General features: G+C 40.9%; 1 protein-coding gene across 6 annotated transcripts in view; it reads left to right on the top strand.

The window, feature by feature from the left end:
* mthfsd (methenyltetrahydrofolate synthetase domain containing) overlaps positions 1 to 25155 on the top strand; it is a 61684-nt gene extending 36529 nt beyond the window's left edge. For all 6 annotated transcript variants that reach the window (XM_048606070.1, XM_048606071.1, XM_020520107.2 and 3 more), the window contains 4 exons: positions 2420 to 2510; positions 4575 to 4687; positions 21701 to 21826; positions 23441 to 25155. In XM_048606070.1, the coding sequence (XP_048462027.1) occupies positions 2420 to 2510; positions 4575 to 4687; positions 21701 to 21826; positions 23441 to 23992 (882 nt within the window). In that variant the 3' untranslated portion in view covers positions 23993 to 25155. The remainder of the gene's footprint in view (positions 1 to 2419; positions 2511 to 4574; positions 4688 to 21700; positions 21827 to 23440) is intronic.
* The last annotated feature ends 426 nt before the right edge of the window (positions 25156 to 25581 follow it).

Here is a 25581-nt window from a genome sequence, read left to right as displayed (position 1 = left end):
TTATTGCGTGGACGGGGTGTGAGGGATGAGGTGCGGGAGATGTGGGAGACACGGTTGAGGGCGTTCTCGACCACCGAGGAGGGGAAGTTACGGTCCTTGAAAAACGAGGACAACTGAGATGTACGGGAGTGGAATGCCTCATCCTGGGAGCAGATGCGGCGGAGGCGAAGGAATTGGGAATAGGGGATAGCATTTTTGCAGGAAGGTGGGTGGGAGGAGGAGTATTCTAGGTAGCTGTGGGAGTCGGTGGGCTTGAAGTGAATATCGGTTCCTAGGTGGTTGCCCGATATGGAGATAGAGAGGTCCAGGAAGGGGAGAGAGGTGTTAGAGATGGACCAGGTAAACTTAAGGTTGGGGTGGAAGGTGTTAATTGGTTGTCAGTGTAATTCCTTACACATTCAGGATTATCCGGCAAATGTTGTCCAGTTGCAGATTCACACCTAATGTTAGACACAGTTGTGAGTTTCACAATCCAGGACTCATTGGGTCTGATCATTACTTTGGTTATTGTGACAGCCAAAGGGGCATGTTGTTTGATATAATCTACCAGTCTTTGGAGTCTGTGACCTACATATCTAGCATCACATTGACATTAAATTCAAATGCCAATTACTCATTTGTGTGAAGCGTAGATTTTTTTTTTTGGCTTGATGCCAGCATCCTATTAGTGGGTGAACACCACTTGTGTTGCTATTGTATGATAGTAGCTTGAAGCAGCAAGCTTTGCCTGTTGCTCAAACTTCCAGGGTAATCTAAGATAGGCTGGTCATATTTCACAACAGCAGTGACTGCCTTAGGGACTTCCATAATGTTCAGTGCCAACTCCACAAAATAAATGACAGCCATTCGCTGCTTTGTCTGTTAGGCCAGACATCTCTCTGACAAATCAGAGTCAATCTGCCTGGTTTAAAATTTACCAAAACCAGACTATTTCATGTCAAACTACATTAATAGGTGCATTCGCTAGGGCAACCCCTCTACCAATGAGAGTTCACTGCTAACTAAACATCACCGTCCTCTCATACATAATAGAGATTAGTTTTCCCCTTGAATTTGTATTCGTGGGACATATCCTGATGAGTACAAGATGGAAAAAATGGATGGTCTTGTTCATTTTATACTTTAACATCTTTGCAATAACAGATGTTAAACAACAATTACCTGCTTTTAGTCTCCTTCTCTTTCGGAATATGTGCTCTTTGGCAGTTTTCCAATCCTTTGGGACTTTTCCAGAAACTAAGGATTCTTTGGAGATTACTACCAGTGCATCCAGTATCTCTCGCATCCTAAGATGCACTCCATCAGATCCCTGAGACTTATTAGTCATGATCTCCATTAGTTTTCCAATATTTTCTCCAGTGATAGTTAATTATATTTATTTATTTTCCCTCATTTTCCATCTCTTATTTGGTATTTTTGAATGCTTTGTCATCCACTGTGAAGACTAATGCCATTTATTCAATCTTTTCTGCTTTTTTCTAGTAGCCCATTATTATTACCCCAGCGTCAATTTCTAAGGGGCAGAAACTGTTCTGAGGAAGGGTCACCGGACCCGAAACATTAATTCTGATTTATTTCTTCACAGATGCTGCCAGACCTGCTGAGCTTTTCCAGCAACTTTGTTTCTGTTCTTTTGGTTTCAATTTCTAAGGGGCTTATGTTCACTTTGGCATATCTCTTCCTTTTTATATGTTTAAAGTAGCCATTGATGGCTGTCTTGATATTACTAAGTAGGTTACCCTCAAAGTTTCTTTTCTGTTTTATTATTTTTGGTAATTTTTTTGTCAGCTTTTGAAATTTTCTCACTCCTCTGCCTTACCACTAATCATTGCTGCATTTTTTTTCAATGTAATGTTATCCTTAACTTCTTTGGTTTGCCATAGTTAGCTTATTTCCTTCCTGGTATGCTTCTTCCTCACTGGGATATCTGTCTTGTGAGTCATGAACCATTTTCTTAAACATCTGCCATTGTTCCCCAATTGTGTTTTTTTTCTGCTAAGGACTTTTCCCAGTCCACTCCAACTAACTCTGCCCTCATTCCTTTGTAATTCCCCTTAAGTTTAGTAGATTTGTTTCTTACACATCATATTTTAAATTCTATCATGTTATGATCACTGTTTTCTAGGGGATCCTTTACTCCTGAGTCAGGTTCCATAAATTTTGTTATTACACATTACCTGATCCAACATATCTTGATCCCTGGTTGGAACTGCAACATATTATTCAAGGAAATTTTCCTAAATACATTCTGAGTCCTTCTTTGGCTACCTCTGCCAATTTGACTTCCTCAGTTTACGTGAAGATTAAAGTTACCCATGATTAATGTATTGCCTATTGTACATTTTATATTTGTATGCTAGGCCAGCAAACACCTCTCTATTCTTTGTGTGATATGAAACTTTTATCTCTTCTACTCCAGGGAGTAAAAGATTTCAGCGTACCTATTGGACTTGATGCAAACATTCATGTGGACCTGGTTGTAGTAGGATCTGTGGCTGTATCAGACAAAGGTAACATTAAGAATGTAAACTCCAAAGTATAACTACCTACTAGTGTAACATTTTTAATGAATGGAAATATGACATTGTTGGCGCTGCAAGGATACCTTAACAACAATTTTTGTTTATATTGCACTATTAGACTAATATTCATCCCAGGTTACTCCATAGGAGCCTTATTGTACAGAATTCAGCACTGAGCCATATAAAGACATACTAAAACAGGTTTAGGGAGGGAATTCCAGAGCTTTGACCTGATGCAGCTGAACACATGGCTGTCAATGATGGAGTAATTAATATTAGAGGTAGGCAAGAGACCAGACGGGAGATCTCAGGATTGTTGGACAAGATGAGGTTACAGAGATCGCAAAGGGATTTGAAAAGGAGGACCAATGTTTTAAAACTGAGCTGTTGTCAGACTGGGAGTCAATGTAGGTAAATGAGCACAGGGATGATAGGTAAATGTAACATGGGTACAGGCAGTATCATTTTGACTGAATATGGGATGAATAATTAAAATCTGAATCCTTCATGTGATGTCAGGTATCTAAGCTTTCTATACCCTTGATTTACACAACACCTTATTTTTCTGACTTCTCTTAAGCAGCTAAATGCTTTCAGAAGGTTGGTTTGAAGTCTGAAATTCAGTTTGACGATCTGAGTGTTCAAAGTCCTACCTGTTCCCTTTCTGAGTTAGAGCCTTTATGTGCTTTGTTTGAGTGTCAATGAAACAATTTTGATTTTCTAAAAAGAGGCAAGAAACAGTCAAAGAATTCAAATTACATAAGTATTCAGCACAGAAATACGAAATATTTTAGAAAAGCTAAGCATATGAATAATTATTTTAACTACATATATTAACTGCATCTGGACAAATGTTTAAAATGTTTTAATATTTTTATGCACAAGTACAGAAAGCAATATGTGGAAAATCTCATTAGTCTTGGTGATTAATTTTAAACAGTATGGTGTGACCTTTGAAAATCACGTTTTATTATCTAGAGCGATTGACTGACAACGTTATTGACCAAAAGACTTACTTAAAATTTGAAATATGAAATCATAGAAATTTATAATATAGAAGGAAGCTATTTGGCCCATTATGTCTGTACCAGCTCCCAAAAGAGCTAACTGGTGTGTGAGTATATACGTAAAGCACCTGGTGTTTACATGTATATTTAAACTCAAATACCTGATTGCAGCAATAGAGGTTTAAAATGTTGAGCCATACCTCAAAATTATGTTCAAATAATTTTTTTTAAAGAACGAGGGCGGGGGGTGGTGGTGGAGTTGAGCTATAGGGAGAGGGTGAATAGACTGGGGCTATTTTCCCTGGAGTGTCGCAGGCTGAGGGGTGACCTTATAGAGGTTTATAAAATTAGGAGGGGCATGGATAGGGTAAATAGACAAGGTCTTTTCCCCAGGGTAGGGCAGTCCACAACTAGAGGGCATTGGTTTAAGGTGAAAGGGGAATGATTTAAAAGGGACCTAAGGGGCAACTTTTTCATGCAGAAGGTGGTGTGTGTATGGAATGAGCTGCCAGAGGAAGTGATGGAGGCTGGTAAAATTACAGCATTTAAAAGGCATCTGGATAGGTATATGAGTAGGAAGGGTTTAGAGGGATATGGGCCAAATGCTGGCAAATGGGACTAGATTTATTTATGATATCTGATCAACATGGACAAGTTGGACTAAAGGGTCTGTTTTTGTGCTGAAACCTCTATGACTCCATGAGTACCAAATGCATCTTTGAGCCTTCAAGACATACACAAGCTAGAATTCTCTTTTTAGTTTATTTTCCCCTTATGAAACAATGCATCTTCTCAGAACATCAAAAGAAATTTGTCAATAATTTTGTGAAGTATGCAATAAAAGCAATATGGAAATAACCAGCATTTTTTTTTCATAAAACTGTGTAGATTTTTATATGAAAATGAAATTATAAAGGAGGTTCTCCCTGATGAGTTTTTAGACCTGTTAAAAGAAATAGCAAAATTTTCTTTCTGCTTTTGGCCATTTTGACCTCATGTCCATAATGCAATTTTTTTTAATATTCAAATTGTGTTTACTGTAAAGGCTGGAGAATTGGAAAAGGCGAGGGCTTTGCTGACCTGGAATATGCAATGATGGTATCGATGGGAGCAGTTGATGAGAACACAGTTGTTGTCACCACAGTGCATGACTGTCAGGTTTGTTGAACAAAAGGTGAAAAATTGAGGGATTTAGAAACAAAAATTAATATTGGGTCCTTATTGCTCCAAGAACTGTTCATTACTGATATCTCCTTATGAAAATAAGCCTTGATTTAATAGAATGGACAGTGCCACTGTCTGCAGCCTGAGTGTAGGGATCACAGATATTTGACATAGATGTTTGAACATTTTTGGAAAAGTCATGCTGGTCTATCAAGCCTGTTTCATACCTATGATGCCTAATATATCATGATTAGAACCCTCCTAACCCAAGTCTATGTCCTGCCCTACAATGTGTAATCTCCTGGAAATAACAATTTCCAGACAATAAAACCAAGGCTAAAAAGGGGATAAAAGTCTGAAAAACAAGTCTGATTTTATGCTTATGGTTTTAATGGCAAAATGAGAATCTCACTAGAGAGCGGCAAGGGACTAATTGGATGCATTAACATCACATTATTACCTGATCTCATAAGAACATCGAACTAGGAGCCGGAGTAGGCATTTCAGCCCCTTGAGCCTCCTCCGCCATTTAATACGATCTCATCTTGGCTTCAGCTCCACTTGCTTGCCTGCTCTCTACATAATCCTTCAACCCATTATTAATTAAACATCTGTCTATCTCTTCTTTCAAATTTACTCAATCGTCTGGAATCCATAGCATTTTGGGATAAATAATTCCACAGATTCATGAAGATTTGAGAGAAGCAATTTCTCCTCATCTCTGTTTTAAATCTGCTACCCCTTAACCTAAAACTATAACCTGTCATTCTAGACTGTCCTATATGAGGAAACATCCTTCTAACGTCTGCTTTGTAACATGAATAATAAGCATGTTGCAGTTTTCCCAAGTATCAGAGAGAAAAACTAGCAGCTTCAATTCCCACTTGAAAGTCAAAGGGTTTGTAGTTCTTCAGCATCTTCTCTGGGTATCCATTGTGTCAAAAAGAATCAAAATGAAAGAAAAAGCATACAATGCGGCAGAGGTTAGTGGTAAACTAGAGGATTGGGAAAGCTGGAAAAACCAACAAAAGATGACCCAAAAATAATAAAGAGAGAGAAAATTAAACTTTGAGGGTAACCCAGCAAATAATACAAAAATGGGCAGTAAGAGTTTTTTTAAGAACATAAAAAGGAAGAGAGAGGCCAAAGTGATCATAGAAAATGACTGGGGAAATAATAACAGGGAACCCGGAAAAGGCGGAGGAGCTGTAATTTTGATTTTTATTCGTTTGTGGGTTGTGGGCATCGCTGGCTGGCCAGCATTTATTGCCTGTCCCTAGTTGCCTTTGAGAAGGTGGTGGTGAGTTGCCTTCTTGAACCTCTGCAGAGACTTTGTAGCAGTTGGTACAACTGAATGTCTTGTTAGGCCATTTCAGAGAGCAGTTGAGAGTCAACCACATTGCTGTGGGTCTGGAGTCACGTGTAGACCAGACTAGGTGAGGATGGCAGATTTTCTTCCCTGAAGGAAGGACATTAGTGAACCAGATGGGCTTTTCTGACAGTCAACAGTTTCATGGTGATCAGTGGATTATTAATTCCAGATTTTTTTTTTTCATTGAATTCAAGCTCCAGCATCTGCCATGGTGGGATTCGAACCCAGGTCCCCAAAACATTAGCTGATTTTCTGGATTAGTAGCCTAGCGATGATACCACTAGGCCATCACCTACCCTGATTAAGTATAAGCACTTTGCATCAGTCTTCATGGTAAAGAACGCTAATAGCATTCCAAAAATACCAAATATTCAAGGGGCCCAAGGTGGGGGAGTAAACAAACATAATGATCATTTGAGGAAACTATCATTAGCGAAGCTAGTGGGGCTAAAGGCTGTTACGTTCTCTGGACCTGATGGGTTGCATACGAGGATTTTTAAAGAAGTAGCTACTGAGGTAGTGGATGCTCCAGAAGTAATCTTCCAAGAATCCTTAGTTTTTGGAAAAGCTGAGAGGATTGGAAAACTGCCAATGTAACATCTTTATTCAAAAAAGGAAGGAGATGTGAAACAGGATCTATCTAGGCCAGTAAACTTAACATCTGTTACAGGGAAAACGTTGGAGTCTATCATACAGGATGCAATAGCAGAGCATTTAACAATGCATAATATAATCAAGCAGAGTCAGCATGGTTTCATGAAGGGAACATATTGCTTGATAAATTTATTAGTGTTCATCGGGGAGATAACAAGCCAAATGGATGAATGGGAACTCTTTTTTTCTAAAAGGCATTTGATACATTACTGCACATAAGGCTATTTAATAAGACAATAATGATTTTTGGGACAATGTTCTCTCCAAGCTGCACAGGAATGGTTGGAAAGCTCCGTACATGTCAATCAGCATCTCGTGAATGACTTCTGCTAAGGTTTTGGAGTAGATCTGTAGCTTGGGTTGTGGGTGTTGAGGTTGGTTGACTCGCCAAGCTGGTTTGTTGTTTTGCAGACGTTTCGTTACCATGCTTGTAACATCCTCAGTGCAGCCTCCGATGAAGCATCGGTGTGTTTTCCCGCCTCGTTTTTAAACTCTGTGGTCCGTTGAGATGAATTGCCTGACTTCTGGTTTTCCTTCGTAGTGGAATGTATATGAGGTCGAGTTCAATGTGTTTATTAATAGCATGCTTCGTGAAGTGCCATGCTTCCAGGAATTCTCATGCTTGTCTCTGCCTAGCCTGTCCCAGGATCTTGGTGTTGTCCCAGTCGAAGTCTGTCTTGTCCATGTGGATTGAGATGAGTGAGTATTGGTCGTGTCTTTTTGTAGCCAGTTGATGTTCATGTACCCTTGTTGTTAGTTTCCTTCCTGTTTGCCCGATGTAGTGTTTCTCGCAGTCTCTGCAGGGGATTTTGTAGATGACATTGGTCCTGTCCATGGCGGGGAGTGGGTCTTTAGTTCGGGTGAGCAGTTGTCGTAGGGTTGACATGGGCTTGTGTGCCACTCTGATGCCCAGCGGTCGTAGGAGTCTTGTGGTGAGTTCCGACGTGTTCCTGACGTAGGGTAGTGTGATGAGTGTGTTAGGGCGTGTAGAATCTTTCTGATGTTGTTCGTGTAGGCATCTTCTGACCCAGTTCTTTGGATATCCATTATCCTTGAACACTTGGAAGAGGTATTCTTCTTCCTCTTGGCGTAGTGCCATGTTGCTGCAGTGTGTCGTTGCCCTTTTAAATAGTGTTCGTTTGTGTGTGCTGAGATGGTTACTATTGAAGTTCAGTACCTGGTCTGTGTGTGGGGCTTTTTGGTGTACTTTCGTTTGCAGTTCCCCGTTTGTCTTGTGCTCTACCATGATGTCGTCTTCTCCTCCTGTCTGGTGAATCTTATTCTGGTGAGGGTGTTGTTTATAAGTTTGTGTGTCTCTTCTAATTTGGTCTGTTTAATGATGACAAAGGTGTCATCTACATAGGGTATCCACAGTTTAGGTTGGATTTGCGGAAGGGCGGTCCTTTCCAGTCTTTGCATCACTGCTTCTGCTATGATCCGGAGATAGGTGATCCCATGGGTGTCCCGTTGATTTGCTCGTATGTTTGGCCATTGAAGGTGAAGTGGGTGGTCAGGCATAGTTCCAATAGTTTGAGCATGTTGTCCTTGGAGATGGTTTCACTGGGGTCGTGTTCTTGTTCAAGTAGTGTTGACATTGTTTCCCTTGCTAGTGATATATCTATTGATGTGAATAGGGCAGTGATATCAAACGATATCATGGTCTCTTCATCTTCTATCTTTATGTCTTTGATGGAGTTGAGGAATTCTTGGTCTGAGTGGATAGAGTGGGGTGACTTGTTGACTAGGTGCCTGATTCTTCTTTGTAGTTCTTTGGCTAACCTGTGTGATGGCGTGCCTGGTAGGGAGACTATGGGTCTGAGGGGGACTTCTGGTTGTGCACTTTAGGCTTCCAGAGCTGTGCTGTGCACTTACCTTGGAAGCTAGCACAGCAGTTGAAAAACAATACAGGGGATGTTGGTTGGGTGTAGAATATTATGGGATTGGTTAGCTAACATGGCTGGATGGCCGGTTTATGATGTCAACAGTGAGAGTTCAGTTCCTGCACTGAGGTTACCATGAAAGATTCTCCTTCTCAATCTTTCCCTTCGCCTGAGGCATGGTGATCCTCAGGTTAAACCACCACCAGTCATCTTCCTCTAATGAGAGACCAACGCTATAGTCTAGTAATAATATGGTGACTTTATCTTTACCTTTTAGTGCATTAGCATGGACAGAGGATCGGCTAACTATTAGAAGGCAGGGAATTGATATAGGTGACTTGCCTTAAGCGGTGACTTGTCCACTTTTCACTGTACTCGTTTGTGTACATGTGACAATAAAGCTAATTCTAATTCTAATTCTCTTAATAATAAAGTGTTCCTGCTTGACAACTGTTAATAGATTGACTCCTGAATAGCCGAACAGCTTTGGGGTTTGAATGTTTGAGAGGAAGCCATTGAATCTGTGCAAGGGCAGGAGCTTTCTCTTTACTGTGCAGTAACAAACACCTTAAGCCTGAAGAAAATCAGTCTCACCACCCTCCTCCCCCGCAAACTACACCTTAGCAATGTGTAACCTGTGGCTGTCAACCAGTAAGCCAGCAACTTTATAAATGTTAACGAGCCACCAAGTACCTTCAGCAAGCAAGTGCAAATATTGAGAGGAGTAGAATCAAGGAGCAGCATGTCCTGACCAGCCAGAAGGATCATCTCAATGAACTGTGTGGATAGATACTAGTAAACTGGTTTCCCTGTTTTTCCCTCTGCCATGTTTTCTTTCTAGTCTGTACCTATATGTGTATGTTGGGGGTAAGTTTCACAAAGGAATTAAAGTTTGAGCAAGTAGAGTTATTGGTCGATAGTTCATCATTGTTTACCTGTGGTTAAAGTCTATTAATTTATAAATAGTAATCCTTATTAACTACAGAAACCTGGTCTGTGCATTCTGTTAACCTTGCTCTAAAAGACAGGTAAATTGGGGAATTCAGCACACTTTACAAATTTTTATTTTCAGCACGCTACTGCAGTGAAGCATAACAGCTGAGGGGGAATGCCAGATTTTTAGTCAGAAAGGGAATCGAGGACTATGGGGAAAAAGTAGGAAAGTGATGTTAAGGATTATCTTTTCGGCAACCATCTCATTGAAGAGCAGAGCTAGCATGATGGGCCAAATGGTCTGTTTCTAGTTCTATGTTGTATGGTCATCCACCTTGGCCAGCTTTCCCCTCAGAACATGCTTCCTGGGCCACATCTACACCCTCTTCATGCAATTTGGCATTGCCAGTGCAGCAGCCTCAACACATTATTACGGCATATCTCAGGTTAACCTGTAATACAGATCAGCACGTGAACACTGCACCCTGTGCGCACCAACACTTTGCAGTGCTGCTTCCAGGCTATTTTATATACAGGGACAAGCTTCCAGCTCATGCATTGGAACAGAGTAATTCTGTGGGCTCTGAACTTGCTTTCTTAACACTCATCACTTTGTGCCTACTTAGATGTTTACAGCATTTCTTCCTTGCTTTACCTTGCCTTTTCAATGCAGACAGAAATCCAAGCATTACATGCTCAAGAGATCAGATTTGTCTGGCACTGTGCAATGTTAATGTCATACCTATGATATGTGACAGCAGCTTGTGCGAAAAACATGTTGCTTCAACCAAGTACTTATGTCTCAAAGTCTAAGGGGAGTAATCCTTAGTCCAGTTAAGGTGGACAATAGTCAGTCAGGGTGTTTGCCTGCACTTATTCAGGAAAGGTTGTGAGGTGCCTAAGTGAGTGAGTAAGGAGTTGCAGAATAAAGGAAGGGTTAGTAGTTTGGGGAGATAGAGACCGTGAGAGCTATTAAAGGAAGGTGCTGCATGCAATACTGAGAGTGGTGGATTATGATTTGATTTTATATGATTTGTTGTCATGTGTACCTAAGTACGGTGAAAAGCTTTGTTTGCAAGCAGTACAGCCAGATCATAGTAAGCAAGGAATACAGAGCATAGGGTGCATGGACAGAGTGAGGCGTACAGGTTACGCTGCACAGGAGGTGCACGAAGCAAGATTAACATTAACACGATCAACATTATTTGAAGTTACAAAATCCATTCATCAGTCTAATAATGGCAGGGAAGAAGCTGTTCTTTAACCTGTTGGTGTGTGTGTGTTCAAGCTTCTGCATCTTCTGCCTGACGGAAGAGGTAGTAGGAGAGCATTACTGGCGTGGGATGGGTCTTTGATGATGTTGGCAGCCTTTCCGTGGCAACGAGAAGTGTAAATGGAGTCCATGGATAGAAGGTTGGCTTCCATAATGGTCTGCACTGTACACACAACCTATTGTACTTTCTTATGGTCCTGGGCAGAGCAGTTTCTGTACCAGACTGTCATGCACCCAGACAGTATGCTTTTGATGAGTGTTGGTGAGAGGTGTGTGCTGTTGCATAGTTGGAATGAGTGTCAAGTAGCAGAGAGAGGTTCGTGGCACTCACCCTGTAATTAACCTTCTTGCAGCATTGCTGCACATTCCTGGACGCCACTGTGACTTGGGGCTGCATTGGACCAGGTTGGCAGCATTTGAAATATGGCACCTGTGGGGTGAATGGTGAATGGTCCTGGCACTGATCAGTACTTTTAGGACTGCTCAGTGCAAGACTGGACACAAGCAATGCTGTAGTGCATACTTAATGGAGCGAGCAGCGTAAAATTGCGGCAGAAAAGTCACTAGGGTTCATGGAGGAAGGTCTTCATGAAACTCCCTGAAATTGACACTTGGCCAAATTTCAGGAAGACTCAGCACGTTTTTACTAAGAATTTGAAATGACCTTGATGGTAAGTCCATCTCCTTTAAGATCGAGACTTGACATCCCCACCCTCAGCCCCCAAAACCCCCACAAAGTTTGTATGATGACATACTGAACTGTCCTTTATGCACTCCTCCGCAGTAACCCTTTCAGAGCCCCGTCACCTTACACAACAAGGATTAAGAGGGGGAATGGGACAGACTGTATTGATTCACAGTGAGTATGGATTAGATGGGCTGAATGGCCTTCTCCTGTTCCATTCTGACTGACCTGATGATACTTTCCCTGCCCCAGCTCCGTTTTGAAAGTTTTTGAGAGTCAGCGACCATCACACATCAAGGGAAAGCAACACCACCTAACATCTAACCTGTTCCTACTTTTGCATAATTTGAATGCATAGACCATGGTTTTCCCCATCAGTCAGTTGACACGCGATTAAGTTTGGACTGGAGCATGAACCAGCCTTTGCACATGGGCAGTGCTGAAAACCATGTTGTGACTGAGGCCATCAATAGAATGTTTTCTTTTCAACTAGAAAAATAAATTAGAGCTAGAGGAGAGGAAAAAGCAAACCACAGATGCTGAAATCCAGAGTAAAAACTGAAAGTATTGCAGTGGACAGCAGGACAGTTTGTTCTATTGAAGGGGTACACCCAGAACATTAACCTGACTGTGTTTAAGATGTTGATCAACCTGCTGCACATTTCTCGCAGTTTCAGTTTTTTATTTTGAAGAATGAAAATATTTGGCTAGAGCCAATCTGTAACTGAATACTTCTGAGGACGTGTTTCTCGTGGAAATCCTGTCAATGTCAGTGCTCAGAGACTGCTGAGGGTAATATATTTCATTCCAAAATTTTGTATAATATGTATGTTATTTTTCTATTCATAAGATTGAGAAAGGAGGAGCTAGAAATAAGCCCATGCTGTAAGAGCAGAGTGGCTTTATTGTGTAATAGAATTGAGCAGATGAAAGACTTCAGTTGTGTGAAGTGATGGTAGGAATTGAGATTATTCTTCTAAGAGCGGAAAAGATAAAAGGACAAATACAGTGAGATGTTCAAAATCTTGGCAGGTTTGGATTGAGTGAAGAAGGAGAATCTATTCGAAGTTTTGGAGAATCAGTAACCAGACAGCAGATCAAATAATCAAGCCATACAGTGGGCCATTCAGCTAATCGAGTCCCACCCAGACCCATTTTGCCCACCCTATCCCTGTAACCCTACATTTCACATGGCTAAGCTGCCTAACCCGCACATCCCTGGACACTATGAGCATTTTAGCACAGCCAGTTCACCTAGCCTGCAACACTTTGGACTGTGGGAATAAACCATATCACCTGGAGGAAACCCACGCAGACACAGAGAGAATGTGCAAACAGACAGTTGCCCTAAACTGGAATCGAACCAGGGTCTGTGGTGCTTTGAGGCAGCAGTGCTAACTACAGAGCCATTATGCCACCCAAAGTATTGGTAGAAGGTTGGCGAGTGAGGAGGTGAGGATAGGAGACATTTGTTTATTCAACAAGCTAAAATCTGAAATACACTTTTTGAAAGGGTGATGGTAGCGGATGAATTAAAAAAGATCAAAATGGAATTTTACAAATTTTTAGTGAAAGAAAACATAATGCAAGATTATGAGATTGAGCTATGGGGGTGGGATCAATTTTAAACTCCTTCAGAGAGCTAAAACAGGATTGTTGGGATGAATGGCCTCTTTCAGTGCAATATAATTCTAGCCACAGTGGTTCCAACTTTAAGAAAACACATCTATTATTTTGATATTCTGCTCCACTCCTTCGACTGACTCCTTTCTCTGTGTTAGAACAGTAGTTCTCAAACTGGTAAGAATGTAACATCCCCAAAATCAAAGTCCAATGCAGGAGCAGAACTTGGTTGCTATACAGGTAGTGTAGAGTGGTACTGCAGTGTTTGTCTTACCTGGGGAGTAGTATGCCTGGAGGAATACTAAGAGCAGCATGGAAGCAGCATTGATTATTTGATCTGCTGTCTGGTTGCTGATTCTCCAAAACTTCGAATAGATTCTCCTTCTTCACTCAATCTAAATATCAATTTCTCAAAAATGCTACAAATACTCTTTACACACAGCACTTCTTTATGAGTATTGTGCTGTATAATTTACATGAGGTTCTGATTGGAGCTGTCAAATTTCAAATCTAATGTTGATCTTGCTTTTTATATAACTTCCTTGCAGCTGTAACTTTGTATTCCTCGCTCTGTTCAATCATCCTAAGATCTTTGCATCTTTGTTTATGATCTACTGTATTGCATGCAAAGCAAAACTTTTCACTGTACTTGGGTACGTGTAGCAATCATGAATCAAATCAAGGTCCTATGATTATTAACACAATTGAAAGGGACTTCTCAACCAAACAAGTTTGAGGAGCGCTGTATTACAGGGCCCACTGGAGCGCGAGCAGTAGTCGTAATCTGAAGATGGGATATAAGATACAGGAGAGTAACTGACTAAGCAATCTCATTCATTACAAATGGCAATCATCTTGACATGACATGACCTAACTGAAAAGTCAAATAATACTTATAGCAATCAATTTGGTGGCGGTATTATTTTGTTTTGCGGCTAAAGTCAGGCTTAAGGTTTTGAGCTCTCAACCTAGATTAACACTGTATACATCATTAGAAATGTTTTTCATTGAGTATGATGTTCAGCTAAGGCCTATCAATGTAGTTGATCATTCAAGATCCCAGGGCATGGTCTGAAAGGGGCGTTCTCACTGACATTGCTCCCTCAACCGATGCCAACTAATTAATTTAGTTAAGAATTAATTTAATCAGAAACAGAAAATGCTCAATACTCAGTTGGTAAGGCAGAATCTTTCAAGAGAGAGAAACAAATTTGATTGGCAGAGTGCGAGAAACAGAGTGCGAGCCCCTGAATGACATTGGTATTGGCGAGAAAGTTGAGAGAATTGTGTGTGATGGCCAGCGAGAAGCTCCTCAACTTTGAGAGGAAAAAGTGCCATCTTCCACCCAAATGTTAAACATCGAGACATGATTCTCACTTGTGAGTGGTGAGAGACATTAGCATCTCATCTCATTGCTATGCAGTCTCCCAGTCTACTGCAATGGCATCTATCATTGCTATACTACTGATACCTTCTGGAGACACTAGTAAGTGAAGCGAACAAGGGATAGACAGACGTTCAAGCATCTTAAGATTTCATTCTCAGTGATGGGATAGTAATGGACAGTGCTTCCTACTTGACTGCCAGGACATAATGTTTTTGTATCATCGCACGAACAGACCCTGTCCTTGTCTCCTCGTAGTGGGTAACGATCCGAACATCAGGCCACTCCACCTCCCATCTTGGCTTTCCTCCATCCTATTGTGGGCCCTTTTCTCCTGGAGTGAGAGAAGGAAGGGATTGATTGAGACAAATGTGCCTGCGTAGCTTTTACAGCTGGCACAGTCAGGGCATGTGATGAGGTGTGAACAAGTAGGCAGAGCAGGGGATGTATGTGGTTAGTAGACTTGGTCAGGGGGCTGGTGGTGTTATGGTGGGCGATGATACTGCATGTGACGGTAAGAGTGATAGACCATGAGCTTTAGTGAGAGCTATGTACAGGAGTAAAGAGTGAGTGAGTGCGAGTTGGAAGCAAAGAGATGATGATGGTACCTGCCCTGGCAGAGTGGGAAAGTTCAATGCCACACATTTTCGAAGGCTATCAACACTGCAGTGACTCAGGTGGCAATCTCGGACCAGGCTGGTAAGGTCTGGCACCAGAGCCACCTTTGCCAACCTTGAGAAGAGCACGGTTTGGCTAAGCATAACCCCTGTCCAGCAGAACTTCCAGGTCCCTGGCCATAAAGTAGGACACAAATATCCCCTTGCCTGCCACGTCTGAGGGCATTAAAACAAACCACGGAGGGTTCTCCCGGCTGCCAGTATTTGACTTGGTGTAGGACTGCCTTTTAAATATGGCATTGGAATCAGGGATCCTCGATGCCAAGTCCTCACACTTAGTGAGTGGATGAATAAGAAGAGTGGAGCACCGTAGGGCATGGTGTAGAGGTAATGAGGTGAGTTTGGGACAATAGTGGGAGAAATAGCTAGGTCTCGCATAGAGGAACCCTCCGTGAAACTCTAATAAGCCAATTCCGTTAAATTTGAACACTATGTTTTAAATCATTGACCTGTCATCAGAACTGGAAAAGTTTAGAGAGATGTAATGACTTTTGATAAGTCCAGAGGCAGGGAAAGGTAGTGGGAGACTAGGAGAGAACCAAAGGGAAGATCTGTGATTGTATCAAAACCATGAGTGAGTAACGTCAAAGGGATGATAATGCAAACAAAAGAGAGTAGTAATGGCACGGTCTTCAGATGAGTGGTTATGGAGGCAGTAATATTAAGCCCTTCATAGATGACACAGTGGCTCAGTGGTTAGCACTGCTGCCTCACCACACCAGGGACCTAGGTTTGATTCCAGCTCCAGGTGACTGTGTGGAGTTTGCATGTTTTCTCTGTGTCTGCATGGGTTTCCTCTGGGTGCTCCAATTTCCTTCCACAGTCCAGAGATGTGCAGGTTAGCTGGATTAACCATGGGGAATGCAGGATTACAGGGATAGGGATGGGATCTATTTGGAGAGTTGGTGCAGACTCGATGAGCCAAATGGCCTCTTTCCACACTGTAGGAATTCTATGATTCTGTGAAAAAAAACATCAAAAATTGGCCTTGCCAGGGGTGGAAATGATTACAGTACAATCGATTGTTATTCAAAAATGTAGGAAATGTAGTTAAGTGGTATTTTGCTTCTGAACCTACATATAACAAGAGAAGGCAATCATACCTCCTCCTTCAGCAAACCCGTACAGTCTGCCCCCAAGATCTTCAAGCTGCAGCCCTGGATCACACATGAGTTCCTATTTTGAACCTTGGAGATGTAGTTTTGAAAACTCAGAACCCAAGGCCTAACAGTGCTTGGATTTCTTGTCGAATAGTTTGTCATAGAGTCTGACAGCATTGAAATGGACTCTTTGTTCCAACTAGTCTGCACCGACCATGTTCCCAAACTAAACTAGTCCCACTTGCCTGTGTATGGCTCATATCCCTCTAAACCTTTCCTATTCATGTATCTATCCAAATGTCTTTTAAACATTGTAACTGTACCTGCATTGACCACTTCCTCTGGCAGTTCATTCCACACATGAACCACTCTCTGTGTTTAAAAAAATAGTTGCCCCTCAACCCTTTTTAAAACTTCCCCCTCTAACCTTAAAAATATGCCTCCCTAGTTTTGAACTCGCCCACCCTAGGGAAAAAACCCTTACTATTCACCTTATCATGATTTTGCAAACCTTTTATAAGGTCACCCCTTAAACTCCTGGTTTGTCTTGTTGAACAATGTATTGTAACGATACAATGGCTATGAGAGGTGTATTTTGTCCTGGTTCTTTTTTATGAAGAAAGGTTGAGACAGAGGTACAGAGCAGTGTGCTCAAAGCCAATGAAGTAAACAGCTTGTGAAGCCTTGTTTTTTTTTTAAAGTTGGAACAATAGAAGCAGCCTTACTGGCTGTGGTCAAGCTCCCACAGAACCAGGACTTTTAGTTTTAGCTTTCTGTAGTTGCTGGGATGTTGAAGCCGGACGTGGAAGCTCTTAATCCTCTCTCTGTTGCAGCTAAAGGCTGGGATTCTCTTCCTGCTGCTAGAATTGCATGTGAGACAATCTCTATTTTACCGAGAGATAGTACACCTTGTTATCTCTATTTTACTGAATTTGCTTTTGCCAAGGGTGTGTGTATAGGGATGTTAATGTATTGGAACAATGCAGTTAATGTGTGCTTATATACTATATATATTATTTTGGTAAGCATTTCAATAGAATTACAGTTAAGCCAATTCTTTTCATTTTTATTTTGTCTTCATTTTAACTGTAGTGTAAAAAAGTATGTATTGCTTAAAAGCAAGTAGCTTGACCAATCAAATTACATCTGGAACACAATGCCTTACAAAATAAGGAAAAGTTAGGGTCTAGGCTATGTTCTTAATATATTTTGAGGGGGTTTGGTCTGGTCCATAACAGTATCCATTTCAAATGCCTGCACTATTTTATATATATTCAAAAAGAATGGTCAAACATTGTACCTTGTGCTCACTTCCCAGTTATTTACTGAAGGCCAATGAAGATTGATTTATGTGTTGTGCAATGATTTTCTTACAATTAAACCATTTTAACACCTTCAATTCTATGGCCACCTGTATATTGATATGTACGTTGATACATGTTACTTTCACAGAATTATGATCATCGTGATTTGATGTTAATTGTTTCTTCCCACAATTATTCAAACGAAAGTAGTTTGTGGACTTCTTTTGTCCAGATCTGCATACTAACCTACATTCAAAGGCCCTCCAGTGGAACTTTGGCAGCTTTTGTTCATTTAAATATTTTGTTCATTTAAATATTTTGTTCATTTAAAAATTTTGTTCATTAAGTGTTCCACACTTAATGCTATTTAATGTCAGTTTGTAATGCTGAATCACGGGAACATCTGATGGTGATTATCTCAAGTCTAAATTGATCCCCATGCTTTTGTGATGTCAACAACAACTGTATACTTGCATATCACATTTTAAGATAATAAACTCAGCCAAGATGCATTATTGATACGTTATAAAGCAAAATATGACACCAAACTACTTGAATAGATATTAGGGCAGATAACCAAAAAGCTTGGTCAACGAGATAGTAGGAACTGCCGATGCTGGAGAATCTGAGATAACAAGATGTACAGCTGGATGAACACAGCAGGCCAAGCAGCATCAGAGGAGCAGGAAAGCTGACGTTTCGGGCCTGGAGCCTTCTTCAGAAATGGGAGAGGTGAAGGGGATTTTGAAATAAATAGAGAGAGGAAGGCTGATGGAAGGTGGATAAAGGAGCAGATAGGTGGAGAGGAGACGGACAGGTCAAGGAGGCGGGGATGGAGCCAGTAAAGAGGTTGCTTTTAAGAAAAGTCTAGAAGGTGGAAAGACAGGAGGGAGTAAAAGAGCTTAGCGCCTCGGTAAATGTCACCAGTGGTGGTGCAATTAAAATTGGTGTTCTCAATAAGTCAGAATTAAAGGAGCACAGATATATCAAGATGACAAAGCTGGAGGATATAAACTGGAGACAAGGAAGGCGAAGGCAAGATTGACATTTTAAAACAAGGTGTTGCATTCAGAAGAAAGTTTAGGCTAGGGACCACCAGAAAGCTGGATAAATGCGACTTGGCACAAGTAAGAACATGAGCAGCAGAATTTTGGACAACCTCAAGTTTAAGAAGGATATTGCAGGAAGCCAGTGAGCTGAGCATTATGGTCGACTGTAGAGATACCAAAGGCATGAGTCCCTTGCGGGGTGAGATCAAGCACGTGGAAGAAAGCTTAATGTTTCAGCCTCATTAACTTGCAAAACTAAACTGCTCTAACTATCCATGCTTTTATTATTTACAAAGTGGGTCATGGAAACTCCTTTTTTTAAGAACTATTTCTAAAGTAAAATTTAACAATGTTTCAACAGCTGGTGTTTTCCTATCATTTAGAGTCACAGAGTCATACAGCACGGAAACAAACCCTTCAGTCCAACTCATCCGTGCTGACCAAAATCCCAAACTGAACTAGTCCCATTTGCCTGCAATTGGCCCATATCCTTCGAAACTTTTCCTATTCATGTACCTATCCAAATGTCTTAAATGTTGTAACTGTTCCTGCATCTACCTTTGGCAGTTCATTCCATATACGAACCACCCTCTGTGTGAAAAAATTGTCCCTCAGATCCCTTTTAAATCTTTCTCCTTTCACCTTAAAATTAAGCCCTCTCGTTTTGAACTCCCCAACCCAAGGGAAAAGACCTTTGCTGTTCACTTTATCTATGTCCCTCATGATTTTATAAACCTCTCTAAGGTCACCCCTCAACCTTCTACGCTCTAGTGAAAAAAGCCACAGCTTTATCCAGCTTCTCTTTATAACTCAAACGCTCCATTTGGCTTTTTACTGTAAATTTTCAATGTCTTTAACAGTTCGGAGTGTTGAGTGTTCATCAAACATGCCAGTTTCACCAGAGTTGAAGTTAAGAGTCAACCACATTGTTGTGAGTCTGGAGTCACATGTAGGCCAGACCAGGTAAAGATGGCAATTTCCTTCCCTAAAGAATATTAGCGATTGGGCTTTTTTTCCTGACAACCAACAACAGATCATGGTCATCATTAGATTCTTAATTCCAGATTTTTATTAAATTTAAGTTCCACCATCTACCATGGTGGGATGCAAAGCCAGGACATTACCTGTATCTCAGGAATAATATTACAGCGATAGTGCCACTAGGCCATCACCTCCAGTAAATCACTGAATGTCAATTGCAATTCCTCCTTCAGATCACTAGGGGCCACCTTTTTCTTATGAAACTGTTCTGGCATTATTGCCACTCACAAAGAGAAACAGTCTTTTATAAATAGAAGCCCGCCCAGGCATTAAAATGTTTGCCTTTGATGTTTTGTACCCACTGAAGAAATATAAGGCCTTTTCTGACTACCGTGGTTTTTGTTCTGAGCAAGGAAGCATTGTCACACTGATTCATTAAATTCCTTGCCTACATTTATAATTATTTGCTCAGATTTCTTCCAGTGCTGGATGTATATGATCTTTGTTCAGAGTTGTTGTTTTGATTTGTATTAGCCCAAATTTGAGAGGTTCACCTAGTCTGCAGTTGCAGATTCCTCCAACCACAATCTTATTAATGCTAATTATTTGGCTGATATACTGAACCAGATAAAATATATTGAAAAATACCGAAAGAACTGCAGATGCTGTAATTCAGGATCAAAAACAAAGTTGCTGGAAAAGCTCAGCAGGTCTGGCAGCATCTGTGAAGGGAAAAACAGAGTTAATGTTTCGGGTTTGGTGGCTTCTGAGGAAGGGTCACTGGACCCAAAACGTGAACTCTGTTTTTTCCTTCACAGATGCTGCCATACCTGCTGAGCTTTTCCAGCATAACACGGTGTAGAGCTGGATGAACACAGCAGGCCAAGCAGCATCAGAGGAGCAGGAAAGCTGACGTTTCGGGCCTAGACCCTTCTTCAGAAAAGCTTTTCCAGCAATTTTGTTTTTGAAACTATATTGAAAGTTGGGTGAGTTTTCTTAGGCACATAGATTCTTCATACTCACCAGCAGTGCATAGTGATTCCAGAACAGAAGAAACATTAAAGGGAAATAAATACAGCTTACAACATCAACAACAAAATCCGCATGACACAATTTATCCATGTGCTCTCCAAAGCTGTCCTCCTTGCTTTTCTAAGCAAGGACAGTTGGTACTGTTTGCATTTCTTACCCGGGGAAAGATCCAAGCCTTTCTTGCTCAAAAAGGATGCTCACTTCTGAAGAGCTGCTCAAACCTGGCAAAACATGTCAGTTGAACACATATTGCACCTTCCTACAGAACAAGTTGGCCCATTCAGGAGAAATCACACCAGCCTTGGGCAAGCAGAAGAAAGGTGTGGCATTAGCCCAAGTGTCCCTGGACAGATCACTGAGAAGAAGAGGCAAAGGTACCACCGCCTTATATAATTCTTGCTGTTCTAGGAAAAAGAACCATTTTTGAACTGCTGTTCAGATGGGAAAAAACTTTACAAGTTGCTATTGGACTGTCCATCTGGTTTATTAATATTAGACATTAAAGTGTGTATAAGTATATAAAAGTAGCTGTGAAAGGTGTGCATCTGTGAACATCTCCATGGCTTCGGGTGAAATAAACACAGTGGGAGGTGAAGACTGAAGTCTCACACCTCACTGCTTAACATCGGAAGATGGTGCAAAATCTCCAGCTGCAATCAGGAAGCCAATTGTGACAAGGTAAACATTTAAACATGGTTTAAAGTTCTAAATAAATTGGAAAAAAAATAAACACCTGCATGTATGTTTGCTCTAGGAGCCTGATACTTCAATTTTTCCTTTAATTCACGCACTGCCAAAGGTGCCATTTAGCACGCCTCTCAGTAAAGTTCAGTAGCTCAGAGAGGATGCCAGAGGGTGCTGTCTTTGTAGCAACACAGAGCGAATGCCAGCTGTAGTAAATGATCTCAGACTGTCAGGGTATCATGCGTGAGTTAATTTATTTCATACCTGGTAACACTAATGGACTTTTTGGAAATTTTTGTGAATTCTGGGGCAAAATCTATGAAACCAGTTACACGAGTTTTAATTGATTTCTGTGTTTTTAATGTTATTTTTCTAGTTGCTTGATATCCCAGAAGAGCTAATGGACAACCATGATCTAACTGTAGACTACATCCTTACACCTACTCGAGTGATAAAAACAAACTGCAGCTGTTCCAAGCCTCAAGGAATTATATGGTCGAAGGTTTACAATCCTTTTTATTCTTTGAGTTCCTGAAAAGAAATATTCTTTACGTTTGTCAAAGTACTTCTCTCATTGTATTGCAGGTTGTCCTGAAAAAAGAACAATCAGCACAGAAATAGGCCATTCAGCCCATCATTTCTGCAGTGGCTCTCCAAATGAGCTTCACAGCCTGGTGCCAAACTGCGTTTTTCCCATACCCTTGCATGTTATTTTTATCTAAATAATCATCCAATGCCCTGTTGGATGCTTCAGTTAAACCTGTCTCCACCACACTTCCATGCAGTGCATTCCATACCCAAACTACTCACTTCACCCTTGCTTCTTTTAAAGATCGTTTTAAATCTATGGCCCTCTTCTTCTTGTACATTAGGAACAATTTCTCTGTATCTCCTGTACCCAGCCTGCTCTTGATTTTGAAAATCTCTGTCAGATCTCCTGTTAGCCACCTCCTCTCCAAGGAATACATTTTTCTCAATCATACTTTCATAAATGAAATTCCTCATCCCTTGAATCATTCTTGTAAAACACTTCAGCACTCTCTCCAATGCATTCACATCCTCCCTATAATGTGCCACCCAGAATTGTATGCAGTATTCCAGCTGAGTTTAGCAAGTGTCTTACACCAAGACCCTTATATTTGATTTCCATCTTACCATCCATGTTTTTCAGTCTCTATCTAGTGGGAAAGTGCCTGCCTCCCGCTTTGCATCCTATGAACGTGCAGCTGTAATTGCGAATCAAAGGGCAAACATTGCACATACGTCAGTGAATCACACTATTGCAACATAATTACAAATACAACCTTTTAAAAATCATATTTTTCATTGTGTGTTGTGCACTAAGAGCCTCCTTTACGATGTCTGTGAGAAATGTAGTTGCTGGCAGGATTTAGGTTTTGATTTGGGGTCTTGACGTTTGGATTAAAAGACTCTACAGTATGTGGGAAACAGTCACCTGGCAGTTTTATTCCTGAATTGGCTGATTAGCTGCCTTCCGTTGTGTTTCTTGTCCAGTTAAGGATAGTGGGTGAGCTTGTCAAGTCCCAAAGCCAATGAGGGTCCTCCAGTATGGAAGGAGCTACATCTGGAGGTGCCCTCTCAGAAATGTTTCAACTCAAAAATGGTGATAGCTGCATCATTGTGGAGGGATTCTCCTGCATTGGACGACTTGAAACTGTAGCTAGGTCAGTAAGGCTAGACAGACCTCAAAGCTTACATTGGCTCCCTATTCTGTTATTGGGATATTGCCTTGAGGCAATTGCCTGTTCCCCATTCTACAGGAGGCCCACAGGCTACCTTGAAGTGACCCTTAGAGTCATAGAATCCAACTCTCTTTCCTATAGCAGGGCGACCACAACTGTACACAGCACTCCAAAAGTGACCTCACCAACATCCTGTAGAACTGCAACATGATGTCCCAATTCCTATGCTCAGTAGTCTGAGCAAATGAAGGCCAGCATGCTAACACCTTCTTTACCACCCTGTCTAACTGTGGTGTAGCTTTGAAAGAACTATGTACCTTTAATAGACATGAACTCACCTTAATTCGTTCCTTCTTACATTTGGATAGTCCTTCTGACCTTGATGTTTGTGTTTTACCATTTTTGTTATTCAGGTGGATTCGGAGATGATGGAAAAAATTCCAATCCTTAAAAGCCTTCAATTCAGGGAACGAAAAGCAGGAAAGGATGTTGCTCTGAAGGATGAAATGCACACAGAGAAGAAAGAACTCCACAGTCTGTTAGATCAAAGAATGTCGTCAGGGAAAGGGGGAAGTGCAATCAAGGTTAAAACTAACACAATGGAAATGGCCAGAAATACTGAAGCTAGTGAAGAACAAATAGAATCTAGCTGTCAAAAGCAGCTTAATGCTCCAACCAGAGTTACTGCAGTTTATATGGGTAACCTACCTCGTAGCCTGAGAGTCAGTGAATTAAAGAATATCTTAAGAGAGCACAATGCAGTTCCATTGCGTCTGAGTTGGCAGGGTGCCCAGCACAGGGTTTTTCTTGATTATAAGGATGAGGTCACTGCAGGAGAAGCTGTAACCTCCCTGACTGGGCTAAGTATAAGTGGGAATATAATTAAAGTTGAACTTGCCAAGAGTCAAAGAGGCAATAGATCTAAACATCAAAACACTGAAAAAAACAAGCAGCCAATAATCTGATTCTAAACCAAAAATGTCAGCAGCAAATTTCACACATGTAATTATGTTTTAGAAGAATTGATCATATCGAGAAGTGCAAGGTGCAACAGAGGCAGCTTATTAATAATTTTATTTTGCATATAGTGCCTCATTTGGACACGAAAGACCAGTTGAACAACCTGAAAGAATACACATTCGTGAACAGCCAATGAAATTAGGAAAGTTTGAAAAGTGTCTATTCTGCTGTGGTACAGATATTATTGACCAGATACTGCTATCTGTATGTGATAGCTGACATAACATGATTACATCTATAAATATTAGAAAGCACATTAAGTACTGCAGGGCCTCTTGTGGTAGTGTCCCTACCTTTGGTCCAGGCAATCAGGTTCAAGTCATACCTGCTCCAGATGTGGGACGTAACATTTCTGAACAGACTGATTGAAAATATCTTTGAAATATTACAACAGACATTGCATTTATTTTCTGTTCAGCTTTATAGAAAACATCAAATGAACATTAATGGCTTTGTACTCACAGGGTTAATTGATACATAAGTGAAATTTTTTTTTATTATTGACACTGCTTAAGTTTACTCTCTACAAATTATAAGCTTCAATAATTTCCTGGTGTCCACCTCTTTATTTTGGGAATTTATGGAATCCAGTAATTTTTCTGTTAACATTAAAAATATGGTCCATCAGAACTTTACAATAATAGGATTGTTTCACATACCTTAAGTGGCCAGAAGGCTCTTAACACAAGTAGGTGATACAGACCATTCAGGAAGCATGTTTTCTAAGGAAATAAATCTCTTGAGAGACCTTGTGAAAGCTATTTCATAAGCAAGGCCGTGGTAGAGCCCATTAATGTTGCCTTGGAGAGGAAAAGCGTTTTACTGGCTCACTTGAGGTAACAGCCCCGTAGGTCAGATGACAACATGTCAGACAAGAAATCACACAGAGGAGTTGCATTGAATCCATTGTCACCAGGTTTGAGCAGAAGTCAAAAAAGTGCTTCATAACTAGAAAAAAAGGTGTAAAGTCAGTGAAAAGGCATCTAATAAATTCATGGACAAAGTAACACCATATGTAATTCTTTATTCTGCAAAAGTCCTATTACCTTGGTATGTACTGAATATATGATTGATGGAATAAATGCAAATGCATAGACATTGATTTAGAGATGAATGGTCAGGACTGCTATCCTTTAGGGAAAGGAATATGCTTTTTTTTTTCAGTTCACTCAGGGGTTGTGGGCTTTTCCATCCATGGTTGCCCTTGAGAACATGGTGGTGAGCTGCTGAAATCCATTTTGTACCAGCACATCCGCGATGTTGTTAGGAAGGGAGTTCCAGGATTTTGATCCAGGGATCCAGAATCTCTACAGTGCAGAAAAAAGCCATTTAGCCTATCAAGTCTGCACCAACCCTACAAGGAGCATCCCACCCAGACCCAGCTCCTGTACCTTATCCATCATGCCTAATCCACCTCGCCTTCACATCCCTAAACACTATGGACAATTTAGCACAGCCAAGCCACCGAACCTGCACATCCATGGATTGTAGGAGGGAACAGGAGCTTCTGGCTGAAACCCATATAGGCACAGGG

The sequence above is a fragment of the Rhincodon typus genome, chromosome 15 (genome assembly GCF_021869965.1).
Source record: "Rhincodon typus isolate 14 chromosome 15, sRhiTyp1.1, whole genome shotgun sequence".
NCBI lineage: Eukaryota > Metazoa > Chordata > Chondrichthyes > Orectolobiformes > Rhincodontidae > Rhincodon > Rhincodon typus.
This window is presented reverse-complemented; position numbering and strand designations above follow the sequence as displayed.